The following is a 26,165-nucleotide window of genomic DNA, read 5'->3' on the forward strand; positions in this document are numbered from 1 at the left end:
TATAATGGGTTCTGTGTAGAGAACCACATTTTTATCCCATGCTACATATTGTCTCTCCAAAAGTTTATGTAACACCACGAAGAATTCGTCCTAGACCCCTTATTTGGTATGCCAAAATTCATATCTCGACGAGATAAAGCGATTTAGCGATGTGTGTCCGTCCATTAAAAATTGTAAACAAGCGTAAGGTCGCATTGTTACGAATTTTTTAAGGAGGTTGGGTTCGGGTCAGAATGGAAATGATTAGTTTTTGCTGATGATCGTGAAATGTTCAGGGAATGAAATGGACCAAAAACAAAATTTTAACCAATTTTGTAGCGGCTCTGTAGGTCAAAATAATAACCCGCAAACTTTTAAACAAAGTTTGAGTTTAAAATTAAGAAGAAGCGTACAAACCAACGTGAAGATCAGATAATACTTAGCGGGTTAAATGGACTGAAACTTTTGTGTGAAATTGGTAAAAATTTCAATAACGTAGGGGTTAAACAACGGAAGTAGTAGTACTACATAAGTGGGTTTCATTACATTTTTGTTTGTGTGAACTAAATTTTCCTTTCCTGCTACAAAAATGCCTTTGTCATGCTAGATAACTTTTTGGTTTTGGTCATAAGTATTATAAATGACATCTCTGATATTTGATAATTAACTTTTCACAATCATTGAAAAGAAGTTCCGTGGAGAGCGATTGTCCAGGGATAGTGGTATAGGGTGTACCATGGTCGGCTCCGTCCGACTATAGACTTTTCTTACTTGTTTAATAATATTATATTCCACAAATGCAAAATACAACAACGCCAACAATAAATTTGTGATATATTTATTCGTTTGTACAACGTAACAACAACAATACTACTCTAGCGCCAGCAACAAAACGGCAATGAAGCGTCGTTCAATAATGTCAGTGCATAAAACGTTGCTGTTTATATCATTTCTATGAAATTAATAAAATATTACACGGAGAAAAGATTATGTTGGGATCAATGTATTTAAGAGCTTAAATGCTCCAACTACATTTTCACGACTTAAAAATGTCACTCGGTTATTAAAAATCGTTCATGAAAACGAGGAACTCACATTTTAACCTCTTCAAAATATTTGCAATTGATTTTTTTCCAGAATTTTGAAAACATTGTTAACGTCTAAGGTTTTAAGGCATACTTTATTCTTAAGCTTTCATTTGAAAGTCCCAGAATTTGTGACTTATTTGTAAAGAGAACTCGCTTATGTAACAAAGATATTAATTGCAAAGTAAGTTTAGTACTGGAATACTTTTGTATCCGGACCAACAGATTTGAAAGAAACACTTTATATAAATTCTCGTTTTCTTTTTTTCTAAGTGTAGTTAATTAACATTCATTATAATTGAGATAAAAAACATTAAATTGTCACTATTAGTTAATTGTGGTTTTATGAAACAACATATATTTAAGATTATATATAGTTTTCCTTAATTCAGTTTTTTTGCACCGACAATAAACCCTGACACGGTTTTAATGACAACAAGAACAACAACATATTATGGAAATATTTTTAATTCAAATTTATTAATAAAAAAAGAACAATAACATTCATTAATGACACTAAAGTTGGTTTTGCAAAATTATAATCTGACCAAGCGTCAACTGTAGCGAAAAGAACGATATAAACTATAAGCTAAAGCGTTTAATATGCTTTAAATATAATTGGTTTAAAAATGTTTGTATTTAAATGTAATTATTGATTTCAATGGAAAATCTTGTTACGCAGCCAAAGTCTAATTTTATTCATATTGGTTATGAAATATATGACTTGGGAAGAAAACAGTAACATTTTTGTATAGGGGAAGCTATTAAAAATTAGAATTATTTTCGTAAAAATTACAGTGATCGCATACGGATATAATGGTCGCACAGTGTGTCAAATTCAATATTTTGTGCCAAAAATGCAAAAAACTAATTGTCGAAAATTCTCAAAAATTTCACATGAAGGGATAGAAAACATGCTAGCTAAGAAAGAAAAACAAAAATTTCGTTAGTTGTACCGTTATAATTGAAGTAACTGTACCTATAACATGACCTTATTTTCGTTACAACAAATATTCAAAATCGCAAGGAAATTCGTTGATTTTGTGTGGACCATAATATCACGAGTTAATGGAATTTTTTAATGGTTCTTTTTGCGATCCGATAATACGAAACCTTAAGTATTAAACTGTGCTTAGAATTAAATGTATGTATATGTTTCCTGTTCTGTAGAATAACCTGATTTGCTTTGAACATTTTTTGCCTGCATATTTTTTTATTAGTTTATTTTTAATAGGACATAACTAAAAACTTCCACGGGGCTCCACTGTTGTAATGGCAATCAAATATAGAGGAGATCTCGAGCTATCAATTTCTCAATAGATTAATTGCGACTAAGTGCGACGCCGGGAAATAGGGCCCCTATAACGGTACCACAGTATATTATGTATTTTCAGGATTTTACCTACAATAACCAACCGATCTAGCTAAAAAATTAAATATAACGTCTTGTACTATCTAAACTATCTCCTTAGCAAAAATTGTATATATAGGTCCACGTGTTCATGTAGCCCCCATATAACGGTACTGCCCGATTTCAGGTATTTTAGAGTTTTTAAATACATTTTCGGAACGAAGTTGCTACAATTTTGCATTTAGGCCTCCTAGTGGTCAAAAAACTTGCACACAAACTATTGTGCCATAAGGCCACTTTTTGATAGAACTCTCATATAACTGTTCCCCCTATTTTAGGTATTTTGTAGTTCTAAGAAACATTTTCCGACCGAATTATATATTCTTTAATATTGGCAAATGTAATTTGGTAAAATTTAACAAAATAAAACACCGAAAATAGTTTCACCGTTGACAGACTGTCATTCTTTTATTTATGGCAACAATGACGTTGCCACATTGTCGGTGATGATAATGTTACCATCAGTTTATGATGCTGACCATCCGCTGCGGTATATGAATCAGCTGTCGTGGACATAGTCCCACGCTTTTAAATAGCACCCACAAACAAAAAAAAAAACATAATTTAAACAGCGAAATATGATCATTTTTACGCTAAGTAGATATTCCTCCATGAATTTAATTAGTTATATTTTTGTTATAGTATACATATTAATTGAATTATTTTATGTTGTTAAAACACAAGTCTGTATTTGAGAATAAAACGTTTTATGTTTATATATCTCCAAAACGTATTTTAAATAACTCTAAGAAATTATCAGTTCTTATTTAAAAGTATCTATATTACACAAACCTTTTATTCAATAAAATTCTATAGAAGACGTAGACCGAATGTCTTGTAGCTACATGGAATAAACATCCATGTATGATAAACACATCCTCCAAATATCATAGCTCTATCTTTATCCGTTTAGAATATATAGATATTTGACACAAAAACCCATTTTGGACACACTGTGGGTCGTCATAATATGAGATCGTATAAGTATTGCAAATGCATCAATGGATTCTAAATTTTGGTTAATTTGGGGCAAAATACTAATAGTAATTGACACTAAGGGTCAGATGGTATCTGCCATAGCTATAAATTAAGTACAGTAGGACCTCGATTATCCGTTATGGTCTGGACCGGAGGCATTACGGATAATCGATTTTCCCGGATAATGGAGGCAATGCTTTTATGTAGTTTTTGAACATATTTTTAAGTAAAAATGGCATAGTATTGTGCAATAATATGAAAATCTGTCATTTTATATTAAATTTGTTACGGTAATCCACCAAATTTTAGAAGGATGCATAATATCATCATCAGTTTCATCTGAATTGACTTTGTCGCATGGTTTTTGTGATACCATAAATACATAAATTGTGTAATACGGGAGAATTTCCAGTTTTCGTTTGTTTACCTTTAGTTTGCTTATTCAAATTGATTGGAAAGTGTGTTTTTACTCCCGGGTAATGAAGTTTATAACGAACAAGTAAAAAAGTGTCAGTCGGCTTTGCCGACAGATATATACCCTCAGCCAATGCGAAGTGAAACATTCACCTACGGACAGATCGAATGTGTTTAAGGTCTCTTCAGAATTTTGTGTCCCTTTTTGGACATTTGACCTTGTCGACAAAAATGAAGATTAGGAACTAACTGCACTTAGTCACAAATGTTCAACTTTTGTGGGGGAGGTTCTCTTAGGGTAGACCGATATGGGCCATTTTAGAAGATAAACTAAATTTTGACAAAATATTAAGTGATCCAAAGTTTGGACCAAATTGGTTGCCCTGTTCAAGGGATATCGTCCAAGCATTTTATTTAAATGTTTTAAATATTGGGGAGAAGCGCCGGAAGTTGTGGACCGGTATTGCCCCATGAAACTAAGTTTGGATATAATATGACGAAGACCAAATGTTGGACTAAATCGATTGAACAGTTCGAGAGTTATCGTGCTCTGCGACCGCCACATATGGTGACATAGGGTTTTTTTACACTTTTCGGGTTGTTTTCCCAAGAAATATGGACTTGCCCCTGAAAAAACTTTTACCGTCGTAAGGGAGGTAGCGAATGCAAATCGCTTCAGCAAAAATCAAAGTGTCTCTAGAGCAGGTCTTAAAGTGAACTTATCCGAAAATTTTTGTGAGAGGTACCAGAAGGAGTACACAAATATAGTCCATATTCGAAACTGATCTGTATCTAGTAGATATATTAGGATGTGCAAAGTATGGATTACATCGGTCACTCCCTTCAAGAGATATCGCGTGCACAATTTTTCCAAACATTTTTGAAGTCTTGTGGGGGAGGTAACTGAAGGAGTGGACCGATATGGCTTATCTTCGAACTTAAACTATGTTTGGACAAAATATTACTACGGCCAAATTTTGGACTGAATAGGCAGATCCGTTCAAGAGTTATCTTGCGCTCCAACCACCTCACACGGTGTTATAGGGGGTTTTTCAACTTTCAGGCTATTTATAGTATGGACTTGCCCCTGATGAAACTTGTAAAGTCGTATGGGGGCGGTGAATAAAAGTTGCTACAACAAAAATCAAAACGATTCGAGAGATGGCCCTAAACTGAACTTTTCCGAAATTTTGTGTGGGAGGTACCGGAAGGAGTGGACCGATTGAGTCCATATTGAAACCTTGTCTAAGTCTGGTACACATTTTACGATGGGCAAAGTATGGACCAAATCGGTTACTCCCTTCAAGAGTTATCGTGCGCACAAATTTTCCGAAAAGTTTCGAACTTTTGTGGGGAAGGTACCAGAAGGAGTGGACCGATATAGCCAATCTTCGAACTTAAACTATGTTTGGGCAAAATATTACGAAAGCCAAAATTTGATCCGAATCGGTTCATCCGTTCGAGAGTTATCATGCGCTCCAGCCAGACAGACAGACGGACGGACATTGCTCAATCGACTCCAAATTGCCTGAAACACATTTCGTCCAAACATACTTGGGGTCTAAAACCGTTATTTCGATGAGGCACATTTTGCTGAGGGTATAAAAATAGAAGATATGGAAACAAGTCCAACATTTATTTTCTATCACGGATAATGGAGGTTCCCGGATAATCGATTCACGGATAATCGAGGTCCAACTGTAATAAAAATTTTTAACACTCGTCGAATGTTAAAAAAATAACACCAAATAAATCATAAGAAAGTTAAAGAATCAAAATGTTCGACACTATTATATACTAAAATTCTACATAAAAAATTTATTACTCAGCACAGTGATAATGCTGCCTATCATAACATGTAATTACTGACGTCAGTTTTAATTATAAGCACTAAACCACATCGTTTTGCCAACTCGATAAGATAATGTTTCAGAAATATGAACATTAGGGTTATGATTTGTTGACATTTTTTTTCTCAAAAATGATTTCCAGTGGCGGGAATGAAAGAACTTGTGCCTATTAATACGTAAAATAAGGTTCTTTCCATTTAAGGATTAAAAAAGGTTCCGCACAGTTTGCCTATTAATGACTAAAATAACTTTTATTTCATTTAAATATATGATATAAATGATATATATAATATAAAACAAGTAAAAAAGGATCATAACATAAGTCCATATTCGAACCTGATCTAAATCTGGTAGACATATTAGGATGTGTAAAGTATGGACTAAATGGGTCACTCCCTTCAAGAGTTATCGTGCGAACAATTTTTCCGAACATTTTTGAACTTTTGTGGGGGAGGTACCTGAAGAAGTGAACCGATATGGCTTATGATCGAACTTAAACTATGTTTGGACAAAATATTACGAAGGCCAAATTTTGAACCAAATCGGTTGATCCGTTCGAGGGTTTTGCGCTCCAACCACTACACACGGTGTCATAGGGGTTTTTTCATCTTTCAGGCTATTTTCTCAGAGAGTATGGACTTGCCCTAATAAGACATGTACCGTCGTAAGCGGGGCAGGGAATACAAGTTGCTATAACAAAAATCAAAGAGATTCGAGAAAACTGAACTTTTCCAAAAGTTTGTGTGGAGGTACCCGAAGGAGTAGACAGATTGAGTCCATAAGTCTGGTAGAAATTTCACGATTTGTAAACTATGGATCAAATCGGTTAATCCCTTCAAGAGTTATCGTGCGCACAAATATTCCAAACATTTTCGAAGTATTGTGGCGGAGGTACCGAAAGGAGTGTACCGATATAACCCATCTTCGAACTTAAACTATGTATGGACAAAATATTATGAAAGCCAAATTTTGGGACGAATCGGTTGATTAGTTCGAGAGTTATAGTGCGCTACAGCCAACCAGACAGACAAACATACGGACGGACATTGCTAAATCAACTCCAATTTGTCTGAAACGGATTTCGTCCAAACCTGGGGTCTAAAACCATTATTTCGACGAGGCACATTTTTCCCGTATGAAAGTCGTTACCATAAATGATAAACACTAAACCACAGCATATTGCCAACATGATAAGATAATGTTATCAGAAATGTGAACATACATACAGTTAGAGAACAAAATGTTTGCATTTCAATTATTAATTACAACAAGAAACTCTTTCAATAATGTTGGGGTTTTTTGTACACATTAGCTTTTTTTTTGTACAGAAACAAGAAAAAATAAGATAACCACCATAATGCCTGATTTTTTGATGGCAATAAAATATTTGCCAGATGACTGAATGTGAAATAAAATCTTTGATTTTCTAACGTTTTTTTGCGGTTAAGGATTTTATGACTTTTAAGGTATGTATGTGGAGATGTAGAGCCATGGTAAGTCACTCATTTTTGTCATTAATGACAGAAAGGAAAAATAATGGCGGAGGCATCATCGAAATAGTGGTTTCAGACACCAAGCATGTTTGAACGAAATCCCTTTCAGACAATTTGGAGTCGATTGAGAAATGTCCGTCTGTCCGTTTGTCGGGCTGGATCGCACGATAACTTTCGAACGGATTAACCGATTTGGTTAAAATTTTGGGCATCGTATTATTTTGTTTAAACGAAGTTCGAAGATGGGCCATATCGGTCCACTCCCACAAAAGTTCAAAAATATTCGTTAAAATGGTGCGCACGATAACTTTCGAAGGTTATAACTTAGTATATGGTAATATTACTTCCAGTCATAGATCGGGTCCGAATATGGACTATATCGGTCCACTCCTTCGGGTACCTCCCACACCAAATTCGGAAAAAGTGGCAAGTTATGAGCTCCTCTCGGAATGTTTTTTTAATTATTTTTTTTCAGGAGGTTGTCCTTGCAGTCCTCTTTACGATGGAATATTTTTTCGGGGGCAAGTTCATACTTCCCCATAGAACTGTACAACCGTAATAGATGGTAGTTTGAAGGTTTTAGCCGTATTATCCCACCGAAATTTGGTATTTAGTCATCTTTGGGATTACTAAATTATCCCTCAGAAAATTTTTGGTATAGGTCCACGTTTTGATATAGCCCCGAACAACATCTCACATATAGTGATAATGTCATTAGTTTATAACAATAAAACGGTGTTTTATTTTAAGTTTTGTAACATTTTTGTCAAAGATTATGCTTTCCAAGTTCACATATTTATTTGAATGCATAAATATGTGAAATAAGAACTATAATTTCTACAAATTTGTATCGAACAATGAAAATGAGGTTAAAAGTTGTACAACAAAATAATATCAATAATCGTATATAAATACCTAAAACCACAAAAGGCTTAAGGTATTTTTATAACATAAAAATATATTAGTCATTCCATGTGTAGAGAATCAAAATATCATTTTCGACCACAATTACTCACGGTAGTCTAAAATAATATTCTACACACATGCTACCGGTACAAAAATCTATAGCACATTTTATAAAGTTAAGAACAGAATCGCAAAATTCAAGACAATTTCGAGAAGATATACTGATCAAATTTTATGTAAAGTATATAATTTGTCACAATACGTAACAATCAATTTTAAAATAGTACAGCATTTACACTGGACACTGGAACTTCGAAATTACAATAAATAATCGTGCTAAAACTGAATTTCAAAACCAAAAATTCTATAGACTTAAAACAATTGTGTCAAATTACAGCCAATTCGGTGTAAAAACTGATGCTCAAACCTTTAAAATATGTATGTGTTAAGTCGACTTCTACTGTAAAATAGGGCTATACTAACGACAGGGCTATACTTTACATAGGCTTTACTACCCCCAAGGTGCTAATATACATACATGCGATTTATTCTATCCTCTCAAAATATCGAAAATTGGGTGGTACTGCTTATGGGGGCTATACCAAAACATGGACCTATGTTTACAATATTTGGTTGGGAAGTTTCGTGACTGCATAGAACTTCAAATGTAAAATTTCAGGTACATCCATCAAAAACTGTTGCAAAAACCCTGAAAATGCCGAAAATCGGGAGGTACTGTTATGTGGGGCCTATATCAAATCATGGATCTATATTGACAACTTTTCGTGGAGAAATGCTGTGCGTAATAGAAGCTTCAAATGTTAAATTACAGCAAGTTCGGTTATTTCTTGACCGAAAATTCTCAAAATACCGAAAATCGGGAGGTAAACTTAAATGGAGCAAAAAGTGGAACTATATTGATAACGTTTTGTGATTACTGTGAATCTCAAATATCAAATTAAGCGAAGTTCCGCAAAAAAAAAATGTAGCTAAAACCCTCAAAATTCCTTTAAATCAGGGCTATACCTAAACATGGGCCAATGTTTACACTTTTTCGTGGAGTAGTGTTGTGACACCTAAGAACCTTAAACATAAAATTAGAGCTAGTTCGGTTAAAAATTGTAGCTAAAACCCTCAAAATACCGAAAATCGGGAGGTACCGTCATATGGGAGCTATACCTAAACATGGACCTACGTTAAAAGTTTTCGGTGGAGTAGTGTTGTGACTCTTAAGGCCCTTAAATGTGAAATTACAGCTACTTTGGATAAAAATTGTAGCAAAAACCCTAAAAATACCGGAAATCGGAAGGTTCCTTTATAAGGGGGCTATACCTAAACCTATGTTGACGGTTTTTGGTGGATTAGTGTTGTAAGAACCTTAAATGTAGAATTACATTTATATAACAATAGTCAATACAAGAACAAGTAAGAACGGCGTTAAGTTCTGCCGGTCCGAACTTGTTATACCCTCCACGACGAGATATATTGAAGTGAAATGGAACATTTAGTTTCCTAAATACCAAATTTCGGCAAAAAATGTGGCTAACCTTCACAATACCGAAATTCGAGGGTTGCCGTTCTATGGGGGCTATATCAAGACGTCGACCTATACCTACAAGTTTTTAGACTCAAAGAAGACTATAATACCAAAATTTCCGATATTACGGTAAGATAATGTGGCTAAAACCTTCAAAATACTGAAAATCAAGAGGATTAATTATCTTCTGGAATATTTTATTACCCCATGGAAGACTAAAAAACAAATTTCAGTCTTTCGGTGGAATATTGACGTCACAACCTTCAGAACTACGAAAATCGGGAGGTACCGTTCTATGGGGGCTATATCGAAACGTGGACATATACCAACGACTTTCAGTTCAAAGGGGTTTTACCTCCAACGCAGATTAAATACCAAATATCAGCCATTTCGGTGGGTTGTTGTGGCCAAAACCTTCAATATACAGATAGCAGGAAGTACCGTTCTATGGGGCATGGATATACATATATCAACAAATTTCTGGAGGATTGTTTTATACCACCAACGAAGACTAAATACCAAATTTCAGTCATTTCGCTGGAATATTGTGGCCACAATCTTCAAAATACCGAAAATCGGGAGGTACCGTTCTATGGGGGCTATATGAAGTTGTGGACCTATACCGACAAATTTCATATAGAAAGTTTTATACCCCAAATGAAGACCAAATACCAAAAAATTAAGACTAATTACCAATTTCAGCCATTGCGGTGGAATATTGAGGCCACAACCTTCAAAACACCGAAAATAGGGAGGTACCGTTCTATGGGGGCTATATGAAGTTGTGGACCGATACCGACAAATTTCATATAGAAAGTTGTATACCCCAAATGAAGACTATTTACCAATTTCAGCCATTGCGGTGGAATATTGAGGCCACAACCCTAAATAGGGAGGTACCGTCCTATGGGGCTACATAGGGCGTTGACCAATACCGACAAATTTCATATTGAAAGTTTTATACCCCAAATGAAGACCAAATACCAAATTTCAGCCATTGAGGTAGAATATTGAGGCCACGACCTTCAAACTACCGGAAATCGGGAGGTACCGTTCTATGGGTGCTATAGGAAGGCTTGGACCTATACCGACAAAGTTCTGGGGGAAAGGTTTGCACCCCCAACGAAGTCTATGTACCAAATTTCAGCCATTTGCTTGTGATAATGAGGCTAAAACCTTCAAAATACCGAAAATAGGGTGGTACCGTTCTATGGGGGCTGTATCAAAACGTGGACCGATACAGCACATTTCCAATACCAAACATCCTAGGGGTAATATAAACTTCTATACCAAATTACAAAGCTCTATCTTAAAAATTGCAAGCTGTACCTTGATTTCATCAGACGGAAGGAGGGACATGGTTAATCAAGAATATATATACTTTATAGGGTCTCCGATGAATATTTCGATGTGTTACAAACGGAATGACAAATTTAATTATACCCTCCATATTATGGCGGAGGGTATAAAAACCGAGGAATATTTTTATTAGTATTTTAATTTTTAAGAAAAAATAAAGAGTTAAAAAGAATGGTTTCCAATATTGTTATTACAGTTTATTAGTTTAAATAAAGTAAATATTTAAATATTAATTAAAAAACTCATATTTCAATGCAAGATATTAAAAATCCAAAATTGATGGTTTTTAATTCACTAGAAAGCTGAATATGTTATCTGTTGAAATTATGAAAATATCTATATTCATTCAAAAGCTACAGAATTTTGACCAGGAAAGAACGGTCATGAACCAATGTGCGACATCGGATTGTTATACATTTAACACATGTTTAGTTTTAAATGACATTTATTTATTAAAACTTGTTTTCAAAATTTTATTTAAACTTTCTGTATTTTAAAACCATCTTCTAAAACTTCCTCTACCCCTTCTAATATACCCACGAATATGATCTCTGTGATTTAACTCCAGCTATAGAATTTACAAAACTCAATTAATTTAATTCACACAAAGTAAAATGAGAAAGAGAATAAAAGAGATATGATGGCAAAAAAAAAACCATAACAGCTGATTCCATCCAAACCACCATAATGTCTGAATCGTCGTTTTTAATTATTTTTATGTTTGTCACATAACAATAGAACAAGATTGATCGTATGATGACGATGAAATGAACATTTTCGAATCTCACACACAATACGTACAAAAAGATTTCATTGAATTTATGTATGTATCTTAAATATACTTTAATAGTTCATTTACCTTTGTGTGCCTCAATAAACTGAATAATGCAGGGATGACAACTGCTCCGAGGTAAAAATCGCTACAGCCACATACGCACCATAGGTCTGTAGCGATTTTTACCTTAAAACAGTTGACATTCCTGCTAAAACAGTGGTTTTTGTACGTCAAAAATCACCACAAGTAGCGGGAAAACCACCAACTTGGCACCCCTGGAATAATGTGCCACCACGGCGCCCGCGGGCTCTTGCTGTGTGCACAAACACAATCTCACTTGTGGAGAGTTTCAATCTCACTCTCACCACCAGTGTGACCAGATTTTAAAATGTGTTGCAGCTAAATCAGCATTAAAATAATGCTTAAATAAATATTAAAATGCCAAAATATAATGCTAAATTTAAAAACGTAATTTTTTAATAAAATATACCCTCCACTATAGTATGTCGGTATGGTCCCATATAACGGCACCCCTGATTTCAGTTTTTTAAGTTTTATCTACATTTTCGGGCAAAATTGGATGTCATTTGATATTTCAACTTATTTCAATTTTATAAAGCTCAGTCGGTCGGCCTTAGGGCTGAATACTAAATTTTTAATGTTAATATAACAAATTGCATGACTTAATATATGTAGTAGCTTAAAAGTATTAAGGAGGGGATGTTCTTCTTCTTTATTTGCAAATTCGGTATTCGAATATAAGCGACCATACAATTGTAGCATATTTAATTTCAATTACATAGATTACAAATGTGATATTTTTTTTCATGACATTTATAAATTATTGACAATTCTTTCAATACTGCTTCAATTTCTTGATATACTGAGAAGATTAGCCGTGTTGTTGATATTTGTCCAGTCTTCTATGTTTTTTATCCAAGTCATCTCTTTTCTGCCTCTGGTACGGCGTCCTTCAATGGTCATTTTAAGTATTGCCTGCAGAAGCTTATACTTTCCATGTCGCATGATGTGTCCTAAGTAAGCCGTTTTTCGTTTTTTGATGACAGATACAAGTTCTCTCCGTTGGTTCATTTTTGTCAGTACTTCGAGATTTGTGACGTGTGCAGTCCAAGGTATTTTTAATACTCTTCGATAAATCCACATTTCGAAAGCTTCTATTCTGTTTATATCAGCAGCTTTAATGGTCCAGACTTCTGCAGCGTATACTAAGACTGACCATACATAACATTTAATAAATCGTACTTTTGTCTCAATGTTTATATCATGGTTGGTCAAAACTTTTTTATATTTGAAGAATGCTTCTCTTGCCATTTCTATACGACATCTTATTTCCTTTCAGGGATCCCATTGGTCATTAATTAGAACCCCGAGGTATTTAAAACTTTGTACTCTCTCGACGTGTGCGTTGTTTATTTTTAACATTGTTTCATTGTGCGAATTTTTCTTACTACCAATCAACAGTTTTGTTTTGTGTGTGTTAATGTGTGTGGATGTTAAACTACTCTGAAGCAAAAACAAAATACTATGCAAAATTTAGAGTAAAAAATATTTTAAATTGTACACCTCCTTACAAAAAACATATTCATATAAAATGAATAAATAAAACCAACCAATTAGGGATGTTGAACTACTCCAAACAGTAGTGGGATTCTCTAGGGCATTTTTTGGTTACCGATAAAAGTCGGTCAAAATAAAACGCATAGTTATGAATGAAAAATTTAAATAAAAATTGACATCACTGTTTCTATCGGTAGAACGTTGCGACTGCTTTTTATTAGTCGCTAACTTACCGAATAATATCGTTAATTACAGAAATTATAAGCATTTTACTTTTACCGATTTTTTGTCGATAATCAAAAAATACATTAGAGAATTCCACCACGGAACTATGTTTAAAAATTAATAGTAAGATAAATAAGTTATTAATAATAAAAAAATAAGTATTAAAAAGTCTTATTAATAAAAAAATGGTAACTTCCCAGTGGTCAAAAAACGTTACCATCTAAAATAGTGGCATTGGTTTTTTCGTAACAAAAATATAAACCATTCCATATTATAGCTCTGTTCCTTTACGCGCAAGAATCTTCAAGTTTTACCACTTTTTACTCGAAAAGCGTTCCTTTACTTCAGGCACCATACAATTCATATGGGAACACTTTACAACTTTTGCCGGTTTTACCATTTTCAAAAGTAAAGACACAGGCCATATAATTGAAATTCGAATTTGAGTGGATTCCCTAAAGGTAATGGCCTGGGTACATAAGCTGCCTCGCCTGGTTGCCTTGCTTTCCTGCTTCATTTCTGACATAACAAAAATAAAAGAATAAAGAAGAAAAGGGCAACCTAGTTCGGAATTGGCTCGGCCTTTTTTATTATTTTATGTTATGTCAGAAATGAAGCAGGAAATCAAGACAACCAGGCGAGGCAGCTTATGTACCCAGGCCTTAAGGTCACATTAGGCAAATATTTGTTCCAAATATGAGTTTTTATATTTGCCCAAAAATATGTCATATTCAAACAGAGCTTAGTTTGTGTTCACATTACAGGCAAATATTTGTCAAATTTTGTTTGTTCAAACAGTAAACAAACAATGACAAATAACGCAATGGACAAACATGTTTGCTATGTGTTCACTTTGGAAAAAAATGTTTGTGGCAGAAAACAGTTTAAGCAAACTGTCAAAAAGCATAAACTTATTTGTTCGAAAATATTGAAATAAATTAGAAATAATGCAGGAGGAAGAATCTTTATTTCTTTTATGCTGTGGAGCAGTATCCTATACAGCTTTGGAAGAAGATGGTTTTATGAACAAAAAGAAGGAAAGGCCATGGGTACTTCCGTGGTTGTGTCTCCGGAGGGAAGAAGGGTGTTGCGCAAAATTGTTAATTGAACTCTGTAGACTTTGACTATTTGGTGAGTAAAAGTATATTTAAATTTGGAGCTACTACCATTTTATTATAAACTGATCTACAACTTCAATTAACTGGACCACTTATAACGAAGAAGACAACACAATTGCGTCAACCGATTTCAGCTTCAGAACGTTTGATGGTCACACTTCGGTACTTGGCAACAGACGAAAGCTTCCGATACTATTTCAAGAATTAATCCAGAAGTGTGCTATGCAATTTATAAAGTTCTACAGCCTAAGTACTTGAAAGTACGTATAACATAACATCTATGTTCCAATATTTAAAACAAGTAAAAACCTATCAGTCGGCTTTGCGACATAGATATGCCCTCAGCCTGTGTGGATTTAAACACTTTTTTCCCAAAAAACTTATGTATTTAGGGGGGTTTACAAAATGTTGGGCGTATGAACCGGCAAAAATATGGATTGGATTAAAGCTCAATAATTTGCGGGGGATATTGATAGACAAGGCTTTTGTACCATACTTGCCTACGAAAAACATAATATCGCTGTAAACAGGGCCACTAGGAAAACCTTCGGTTTTTCCTTCCATAATTGTATCGGTTCTCTAGTCGATGGTCAGTCTAGCACGATTTCAACATGGCGACGTCAAGTTTATAAGCGAGGGGTATGAAGTAGTGAACCCATATACATGTGGTGTTGCCTCTTCTTGTTATTCGTTGCAAGATTTTTTCTTCCATTTTCTTTCATTTTTATTTTCGCAAGCAAACGTTAACAGCAAGACAAATATAAAAAGATTTAACAAAAACATTTAATTAATGAAATAGTGAACATTTATTAATATTAATTTAATTATTAAAGTTAAATATTTTGTGTTGTTTTTAGTTTATTTATGTTTGTTTTGTTTTTATTGGCATGAGAAACACAACAAACGCGAATGGTAAAATGAAGAGGACACGCAAAAATCTTAAATTTCACGTTAACGTGTGTGGACACTAACGAAACTTTAACGAAATTGGTTTCAAGAAACCTTGCTAGTCTGACCATCGACATAGATGGTAAACATGTTGGTATGAACGCACCTGCTCATTCTGGAAGCATTTACTACAATTACAAGGAGAGGTTTACAGACCTTTTCTTAATTATATTACTTATTTTAGGAACACACGGGATTGTCCTTATGGATATTTCAGACGCCTCTTATAAAATTTTGTACATTGATGTCGGTTCAAATGGAAGAATATCAGATGTTGGAGTTTTCCGAAGAACTTCTTTAAATTTGGCGCTGGTAAATAATAAATTAAACTTGCCTCCACCAAAGCCATTGCCATTTAGAAGACTTCCAGTTCCATATGTTCTGGTTGCTGCTGATGCATTCGCGATGACATCTAATGTATTAAAACCTTTTAGTATTCGAAGTCTGAATGCAATACAGAGAGTCCTTAACTATCGTCTGTCTACAGCTAGGCGAGTTATTGAAAATGCATTTGACATATTCTGAGCACGTTTCCGAGTTCTACGCACAACTATAAAATTTGAACCATCAAAAGCCATAAAAGTCACTACCTCCTGTTGTGCACTACATAATAACCATTACACCCAAGATGGTACATTTGTACCGGGTAAATGGCGCAGTGAGCAAACTACGAACAGTTTCATCAATCTCCAACCACGTCGGCATTATATTCCACCTAATACATTAGATGTAAGAGATGAATTTGCCCACTACTTTGTGGGAGACGGTAAAATTCCCTTTCGGTATACACATATTTAAAAATAAAATACAAATAGTTTGGAAACAATAGGATATTTTATTGTAACAAAAAAAGAGATCTACATAACACAAAGGATATTCCCTCATTCAAAAGAAAATAAAATAATAAAATTTGAATTGAGTTATTAAAAAATGGAAACAAGACTTCAATATATAATACATAGTTAAAAATGTATTACAGGTAATGATGACACATAAGAAATTTGCGTTCGCACTGGCAAGTGGAACAAAATCAACTTGGTAGTACGCTTAAAATGATGTTTTTGTTTGGGAAACAGGTATTCAAAGAGCCTCTTCTCCACCTTTGGTATTTGTTTACCATTTTGTACTGCAACATTCGTGTTATAAAACTACTATACATTTAAAAGTAGTCATTAACTCTCTTCTCTTCCACGCATTGTAAAAAACCAAAGTAACTTTCTTTCTAAAGGCCCGGCACATAAGGTGCGTTGTGTGTCGCGTTACAACATTCACATGAAAACTTCAAGAACAAACTTGGCATCACTTACACATTTTTCATGTGGTTGTTGTTTTCAATGCACAACGCGTCACACAACGAACCGTATGTATTTGGCCCATAACGAAAGCTGATCCATTGTCAATGAGAGTTTTCAGTTTACTTACGAGGTAGTTGGCAAGCCACTACCTCTCGTATAGTTTCTGGGCTGTTGCTGATTGAACAAACTTGCGACCGCTGTAGGTTTGGAGGAGAATTCTCAATAACTGTTGGAAAATATTGAGTTGACGTTAGTGAAAGAATGACCACATTATCTAAATACTCACAATTATTTTCATTATCAGCTTCTATAACCAAATTTGATATTGTTTCCTGAGTCTGCGTATCCTCAGTTCGTCCTACAGAATTCATAACGTTGAAAAATCTTCATTTCGGTGAATCAACAGTGCCTTGTCCATATTTGGTCATGGTTCTTGCAGCATATCCACTAGGGATAGGTAAGTCGACTTTCGATTAATCGACTTTTTGCAGTCAAAAGTCTAAAAATCGTAGTCGACTTTTGTCTGGAGGGAAAATTGCATAATCGATTATCTTGTGATCGATTTTATAGTTTAGCCATAGACGGGGTGCACACGATCAGTTTTGACTGTCGATTCTTCGGAAATATCGATAAATGTCAAACTGTCCAGCAAACACAAAATATTTTGTGGTTGCCTGATGACTGACAAAAATGAACGGCCACACTGGCAAGCAACCAATTATTTGAGCAAAACTGACAGTCAAAACTGATCGTGTGTACCCCGCTATAGATTGTTGACTTGGCAGTTTTGCGATTCTACAGTTTCAAAAGAAAACTCGAAAATCCACGAATAATCGATTTTCTGCGGTTATGAAAAACTCGAGTTTTAGGCCAACTGACATGGTAGAACAAGAAAAGGTAGCAGCAATACCCAGCTGACTGAACTGGGCTGTAATGTTAGTGTCAAATTCCACAAGACATTTTATATATTTATTTCTATGTTCGATGTATTTTTATCATCAGAAAAAAACTATTTCCCATAGAGACTCCTTCATATCATTGACATGTAACCTCCTCCAGGTCCGAACACACTAAAACACCGCTTATAGAGGCGGTACAATATTTGTTAATATGTGTGGTATTTTGTTAAACTTAAAAAGAATAAAGCCCTAATAAACATGTGCTTTTTTGTTTTCAAAAGCTAACGATTGAAAAAGCTTCTCTTTTTTCAATGAATTACCAGCGACCCCAAATATTTTTGCAAGAATTCTACTTTCTGCGAGAAAGTATGCATTTAGTGGAATGATATGGAAACGTTCAAATTGAAAATCTAACGAATTTTCATTCATGTTTTTTCAAAATATTCAATCAAATGTTTAGTTTAGTTTTTTAAATTCCAATAATTTGTAGGCATTTCCTTATTTTGTTTACATGTACGTTGAGACTAACGTTTACAAACAAAAACAAATTTCTATGTGGCTGTTGTTGAGTTGTATTTGTTGTAGTATTTACTTTACCTGTTTTGTTCTACCATGGCCAACTGAAATAATCGATAGACCGAAAAATCGCATTTTTAGGTTTAGACCTAAATCGAAAAATCGATTATTGCTTTCCATTACCTATCCCTAATATTCAATGTATTGTATCCGCAAGTATATTTATTACCTAATTCATGACTTATATGCCGCCAGGAATTTTCACGAAGAATTTTGTTGTGGTATGCCTCATTACCTGCGTTCCAGAGGCAAGTTTGTCCTTCCACCAAAGCGATGAGTTTGAATACGTTTTCCTCTGCCCATTTATGTGGCACTGGTACTACACCATCGGATTCCATATTTGTTTTATATTTTATTATATTTGGGAAGTAGTTGATTTATTGTTTTTCAGTTTGTTGATATTTTATTCTATTGATATATTCTCCGTTGCCTTTTCTTCCAAATAATTTGTTTGTAATGATAAACAGCTGTTTCGGGTTTTCAATGTTCCCAACGTAGTATTAAAAAAACGTAAGAAAATTTACTTTCTAGCGTTTTTTTTTTTGCAAAGCACAACTGCAAATATTTAAGATGTTTTCTCATACAAAAATGAAATTATCTCATTTCGTAAATTTGTGATCAACATCGAATAAAACGCTGGTTTTGCCTAAAAAAATACAAAAAGTTGCAACACTTTTCATGTGGCTCAATAAAAAAGGTAGATGTATCGTTGAATTCATACAATATTTTTTCTTTGTATTATTAAAATGTTACATCAAAACTGCGAAATGTCACAAACACGTATCTTGTATAGATAGAAAATAATTAAAACTATAAATAATTGTAAATAAAACCTAATCTATTATCACAGAGTTATGAAGTTATGTTATTGCAACCGAGTACTGTAGCTTTGTGTTGTCTTTATCTTCCTTTGTATTATTGACATTCGTATTCTCTCTTGAATACGTGAACTTTCTAATGTATATCTTATATTTTCAATCCTCTCTTTATCTAGTATTCTGACATTTTTCAAGTCAGGTGTATGTTTCTTCTCGTTGACATGTTGTGCTAGTGCTGTGTTGTTTTTTTCCTTTCTTTATGGCACACTCATGTTCGCTCAATCGTACTCCTAGTCTTCTTTTTATTGTTCCTAAATAAACTTTGTTGCAATATTCTGTATCATTTTCATTGCATCTAACCTCGTATACAATGTCGTTTTTGTTTAGTTTGTCTCTTTTTGTTGTTCCTGTTGCGAAAATTTTTGTTAGTGTTTCATTTGATTTGTATGCAATGGCAGTATTGTTTGTTGTTATGTCTTTTAAGGTTTTATTTTCAGTGAGCTTAGGTATAAATGGTATACTGAGATAATTTAATTCAGTGGAAGACATTGTGACTCACAAGATAGACCTTGTGCTCTAAGTGAGCGTAAATTGTTTATCGCTCACAGCCCGTGTATATGCTAACACGTTGTGAGCATCAACAAATATACGCTCATTGAGAGCACAAGGGAGGCCCAAAAATATTCTCTGCCTTACTCTGATTTAGTTGTTCTGTATTTTGTTGAGTTTTTCTCTGTTCTTTTTTCAATTACTTGTTTTATTGTGTTAATTGGAAGGTTATTCTTTTTTAAGATTTTCTCTAATAGTATCTTGTTTTCCTTGTGGAATCTGACGTCACTTAGTTCAAATACTTTTTTGCGAGATTTGTTGCAGTATTGATTTTCATGTTATAAGGTTGCGTCGAGTTGTAATTTATTAGTCTCCCTGAAGATGTTTGTTTCGTATACCAATTCGTTATTATTTTATCGCTTTCTCTTATTATTTTTAAATCTAGGTAGGGGGTTGCGCTTTCAACTTCTTTCTCCACTGTAAATTGAAGTTTATTGTGATATGAATTTAGTTTGTGAAGAATAATATCCATGTGTTGTTTCTTTACTATAGCAAAGATGTCATCCACATATTTTGAAATATATTTTATCTGAATGTCCTTCGAATTGAGCTCCTCTATCACTTCGTCAAGTAGTTTGTCCAGTACAATATTCGCAATAGTATGTGACAATGGATTTCCCATTGGCATACCAAATGTCTGATGGAAAAATGGCTGTCATATTGAAAGTAATTATTGTCATTCAGAAAAAACTGAAGCATTTTTAGGAATTTCGGCTTTGGTATTGTTGTAGGTGTTTCTAGTTTTTCCCATTTCTCCATTATGTTTTTAATTGCTAGGTATATCGGTATGTTAGTGAAAAGTGACACCACGTCAGATGAAACCAGAATTTCGTCTTTATCCAAAACAATAACATATAGTTGTTTCTTCAATTCAATCGAAAGTTTTATGTTGTACTCTGTCGAAATCAAGTTTTGTAATATTTTCCAATGTATTTGGACATGGTACTTTCATCGATGAAGCTATAGGTCTTATTAGTCAAATTATTCACATTTTTATTTGCTGACAAATAATTTTGTTTCCCTAAAATCAGCTGTTTTCATGTTTGCCTTTGAAAAATATTTGCTGGTCACACTGTAGCCCTTACCTTAAGTCTAAACGTACTATTGGATAGGAATATTTCATTGTGGAGGGTATAACAAGTTCGGCCCAGCCAAATTTAACATTGTTTACTTGTTTTATTTTTTATTCAAATTTTTATTCCTTTAAATGCCAGTTTTGAATGACAGCTTTGCTCAAATTATCGGTTGATTGCTAGTGTGTTCGTTCATTTTTGTCATTCATAAAGAAACCACAAAATACTTTGCTAAATACCTTTTTGGGTGTTTATTTGGGTATTTAAAAATGTATTTTGGAATTAATATTTTGTTTTTATGTCATTTAAGAAACCAAATATATTACAAAAAAGACGAGAAAATCGGTTAAAATTTCAATATTTTATATGTTTCACATCTATTGTTAACGTCAGATGTGGGCTGCAGGCTGCAAAAAGTACAATTTTCCAGAGAGGACCAAATCTCAAGATAATCAACGAAAATCGAAGATATTGTCACTTGATATATGGGATACCATGAGACGTGGTCCATCAATGTTGTTTTCCTGCAAGGCGCAGTTCAATCAACTGCTCTAAATACCAGAAAGGATGATGCTACCAAAATAGGTCTTATTTAAGCTGTTTTCATATGTGAAATAAATAATTTTATTTATATTGAATCTAAATTTTGTTAGTCCACCGTGTTTTCTCCTCTAATTTGAGCATTGCATGTTATTTTGTTGATAGAATAATTTGAGCATTGCATGTTATATAGTTTCTACCCACATTTTGGGTAAATTTCCAGGTATTTATCAATTTCCCATCTCTACGTATAAATGTGTAGTCAACCAAAAGTTATCATATGTTTTTTTATACAAAAAGTACCAAAATTTTCGGATTTTGTTGATAGAATAATGTTAAATTAATAATTGAAAAATGCTAAATTGAAATTTTGCGGCTAAATACAAAAAAAGAATGCTAAATTTAGCTGCAAAAATGCTAAAATGGCCACACTGTTCACCACCCATCGTTTCTACCCAGCAAACCAAATGTCTGATGTCCGACACATCGGAACAATTTCGGAATCAAAATCGTTCATATTTCGTTCCGATTTCTAAACGCTTTTTTCGTAGGGGAATTCGTTCAGATTTCGGAGAGAATGTCGGAAGTAAATTTCCCTTCGAATATGCTATAGGTTTTCTTCCGATTTCGGATCGATATGTCGGAAACAAATTTCCCTTCGCACAACAGCGTATGTATCCAACAAGCAACATTTTACTTTGTTGTCGAAAAACAAAAAGCTTGGTTTTAAAATTCGCATATAAAATTTTTAAATATTTTAAATATAACATGCTGATGGACCCAACATATTCGTACACAAAGTTTGCATTGTTCTACTAGGTATAACTTCAAAATAATAACAACAGTGAAAATCATTAGATGCGTTTGAAATTACAATGTTCCAATAAAAAAACATTACAAAGAAAAATTGAAAAAAAATTTTCTTCGATATTCATACGACATTAATCCAAAATCGTTTAGAAATCTTTACGAAGATTCGTAAGGTACCTCAGATTTTCATACGACATTATTCCTAAATCGTTCAGAAATCTGTACGAAATTCGGAGGAAAAAATTCGCATTCCGATATTCCCAAGGATTTTCATCCGAATTCTGACCCAAATCGATCCGTTTTCGCTCCGAAATTATGTCAACCATTTCATTCAACTTTCGTTGAGATATCGCTACGATTTCGTATCAGAAATCGTCCGAATTTTGTTCCGGTTTCGGTACGATTGGTTTGCTGGGTAACAAGAAATAAACCGGTAGTGGTTGCAGAGAGACGGAGAATAACTCTCGTGCATGTGACTCACACAAACAGAACTTTTGCTTGGCTGACCCGGCTCTAGCGAATGAAAGCTTTTATTTTTTCAGTTTTATTAAAAGTAATTCTAATAGAGGAATCAAAGTTAAATTTAATGGGGAGAGAATGTGCCTGTGGGGTGCACCATTTATGTGTGAACGTTTACGAGTACGAGTATGTAGGTTAATTATGTGAAATTCTCAATTTACGTATGTTTGAGAAATAAAAGACACACACACCCAGGTATCGATTTATTTCAGCTGCTTGATTATAATTTTATCATATGTATAAAATGTGTTACTCTTTACCCAAATGAAGAAAAAAACAGAATTCGAGAGAGGAAAAATCAATTGAAAACAATAAGAGTACTCAGGAGATAAAAATGAGGATTTTCAGCAGGTTTTTAAGAACACCTTCATCCAAACTTTAATAGAAATGTCCTATCGATAGAAGACATTCGCACGGTCTTCTATGAATAAAATATCCTCAGCAGATTTATATAAAGAAGACATTTAGAATCTAATTTATGGAACACAATATTTTGAGCAGATTAACTTCGACAAGCCAAGTTTTCAACGACTTTTTTTATAGATAGAAGACTTTAACAAGACCTTTATTTTCATAAGGCAATGTTCAATAAATATGCTATCATAACAATAACCAACATAACAATTCTTCTTTGTATATTCAGTGAATACCCCTAATCAATGAGTGTTCGCAAATTGCAAAGAAAAACCCAAACACAAGCAAATGCGATACAGACGGTCGGTCGGTCGGTAGGGGTAATGAATGACGAGGCGATAAAAATTGTGTGGAAACGATGGCAGCGTACAACATGAAAAATATTTGCACGCCTTCTTTTGTAGCGATAAGTAAAAGAAGAGAGCAAAGCAAAAGAGGAAAACAAAAACATTAACATGTGTTATAATTAAATATTGAGGTTAGGAAATGGGAAAATAGTAATTGTAACAAACTGAATGACTAAGGCATGTAGAAGAAAAAAGAAGAAGATGAATGAATCAATTTGTGAAATACATCAAAACATAATCTCAGCTAAATGACCTAACTAAATGCACAAAAATGTATAGACATGTTTACTAACCTTAGAACCAATTTGGTTACCGCATTGACCAGCTTGCAAGTGAACGATTTCCCTCATTTTGATTGGAAGAGTTTTATTTTAATTTATTGAGAAAATGATATTAATTTCTTTTTTTGGTTTGATTCTTTCTTCTGGAGCTGTGAAGGTGAGAACTTTTTTTCACACTAACTGGCACTTTTTTATGAAAACGACAGCGAAACTGTGATTAACTGGACAGACGAATGTCAAGGACAACGTGTTAAGACTGCACAATTTTCAGGACAAAAAATAAACCGATTCAATGGACTTATATTATCCAGAAGAGAGGTACAATACGCACGAACGCTCTTTCAGATACTGCTAGTTTCGTTTGATGACAGACGCGAACACCACACACTACCGTTTGTAATCAAAGAAGAAGAACAACAACAAGTAATCAATAGTACTGAACTCATATGCTGTACTGTCGTAATATGTAGAGATACTCAGATACTGGCACTACTTAGGTCTGATAACGAGAGCACACTAACAAACCATTAGCCAGCAAACATAGGCTGAACGTAAAATGAGTGAAGAATCGATAAAATACAGCTGAGCGGCAACGTATTTAGTGTTGCTGTTGTTGTTTCGTATTTGCTTTAGTTTTCTTGGAGACGATTATGCTGCTGTTGTTGTTGTTGATGAACAACACAACCATTCCAACAAGTGGTGCTTTGCTTGGTGGTGGGGTTATATGAAGAAGAATGTAGAACAAACACGAACCTCGCTACTGAAGTTTTTGTATGTGAATCTGAAAAATACAAAAAAGAGAGAGCACATAGAAATAAACCAAAAGTGTATGGATGAGAGCATGGCACAACAAAAACCAGTTCAGTGCTATGAAATGTCAAAAATGTTTTCCAAAAATAAAGCGATTCACATAATTTTTTCAACAAAATTTCATTAGGCTGGTATTAAACGCATTATTACAAACATACATCAAAAAATGCACAATTTTTCATTTAAATTTTTATTTTTGTCTGTTTCATTTTAACAACTTTTTGATAGCTTGCAGTACATAAGCTGGGCTGATGCGGGTACCTTGTATGAGGTATTCTCTGAACGAAGTGAATCAACTTTTGAGCGCTTTGTTTGGATGTATTGTTAAAATCACATGTTTTCTATTTCACAATGTTTTGCCGGGTGCTGTTTTGTTTTTTTTTACGTTTTGGGTTCATGAAATAATCAATATAAAGAGGAAAAGAAAGAGCGCTCTGTTGATATTGTGAGCAGGTCTGCCAGATTATTTTTAAAATAAAAATCGTCAAACCTATTTTATAAAATCGTCAAAAATTAAAATATGCACACGGTGCTCTTGAAGCAACTTTAAATGAAAGTTGCTTACACCTGGGAAATTTTTGGGGATTCTGAAACTACAATGTTCATAGATGAGAAAAATCAACAAACAAAAAAAAATCGCCGGAGCGCTTTTTAAATAAATCGCGATTCAAGTTGACATTTTTAGGAGTTTTTTAGGGTTTCGCGAGTTTGCTTGGAGACCGCAAGACCTATCGAAATGGGACTAAATTTGTATCTGACTGTATCGCCTCCTTATAAAACAATGCCATGACTGCAATTTCCCAACTAAAGCTTATATATCTCGAAAATGGTACAACATATTACGAAAGCCAATCTTGTAGAGAATTTTTACAGCTAAAAATTCTCTCTAGTCCAATTTCGATAAGACTTCAAGGAAATCGTGAAAACCCAACACAAAAACAAAAACTAAAAATCTAGTCCGAACTTCTATATCTCAAAAAAGGTAAAACCTATGAGCAAATCATAATGGTCAATCCTCTACAGAATTTTCACAGCTACAACATTTTCTTTAGCCCCATTTTCTATAGCACTTGCGGTTTCCAAGCAAAATCTCGAAAACCTAAAAATGTGAATTTTGACCGATATTTATTTAAAAATCCCTCCAGCGATTTGTTCTTGTTTTTGGATTTTTCTCACCTATGAACATTATTGTTTCAAATTCAGAAAAAATTCCCAGGTGTAAGCGGTTTTCACTTAAAGTCATTAAGGCGCACCATGTATGAACTTATTTTATAAGGAGGCGATACAGTCAGTCCATTGTCCCAATTTGAACTTCTATATCTCAATAACGGTAAAATCTATGAAATTATCGTAAAGGTGAATCTTGTACAGAATTTTCATAGCTACGACACTTTCTTCAGTCCCATTTCGATAGGTCTTGCGGTTTTTAAAGCAAACTCTTGAAAACCTAAAAAAACCTTAAAAATGTCAACTTGAATCGCGATTTAATTAAAAAGCGCTCCGGCGATTTTTTTTTTT

The 26,165-nt window shown here is 34.0% G+C and overlaps 1 protein-coding gene across 2 annotated transcripts in view; it reads right to left on the minus strand.

Annotated features, from left to right (window-relative positions):
- The window catches only part of betaTub97EF (beta-Tubulin at 97EF), a 254,822-nt gene extending 229,383 nt beyond the window's left edge, over positions 1 to 25,439 (minus strand). The window contains exons 1-2 of one of the 2 annotated variants that reach the window (XM_073959925.1): positions 24,909 to 25,439; positions 23,850 to 24,618 (exon numbers count right to left, since the gene is read on the minus strand). In XM_073959925.1, the coding sequence (XP_073816026.1) occupies positions 23,850 to 23,906 (57 nt within the window). In that variant the 5' untranslated portion in view covers positions 23,907 to 24,618; positions 24,909 to 25,439. Of the gene's footprint in view, positions 1 to 23,849; positions 24,619 to 24,805 lie in introns of both variants that reach the window. The other variant, XM_073959926.1, reaches the window with a different exon arrangement.
- Between the last annotated feature and the right edge of the window lie 726 nt (positions 25,440 to 26,165).

This window comes from Musca autumnalis, unplaced genomic scaffold (genome assembly GCF_047663935.1).
Source record: "Musca autumnalis isolate F117 unplaced genomic scaffold, ASM4766393v1 scaffold_1, whole genome shotgun sequence".
NCBI classification, from domain to species: domain Eukaryota; kingdom Metazoa; phylum Arthropoda; class Insecta; order Diptera; family Muscidae; genus Musca; species Musca autumnalis.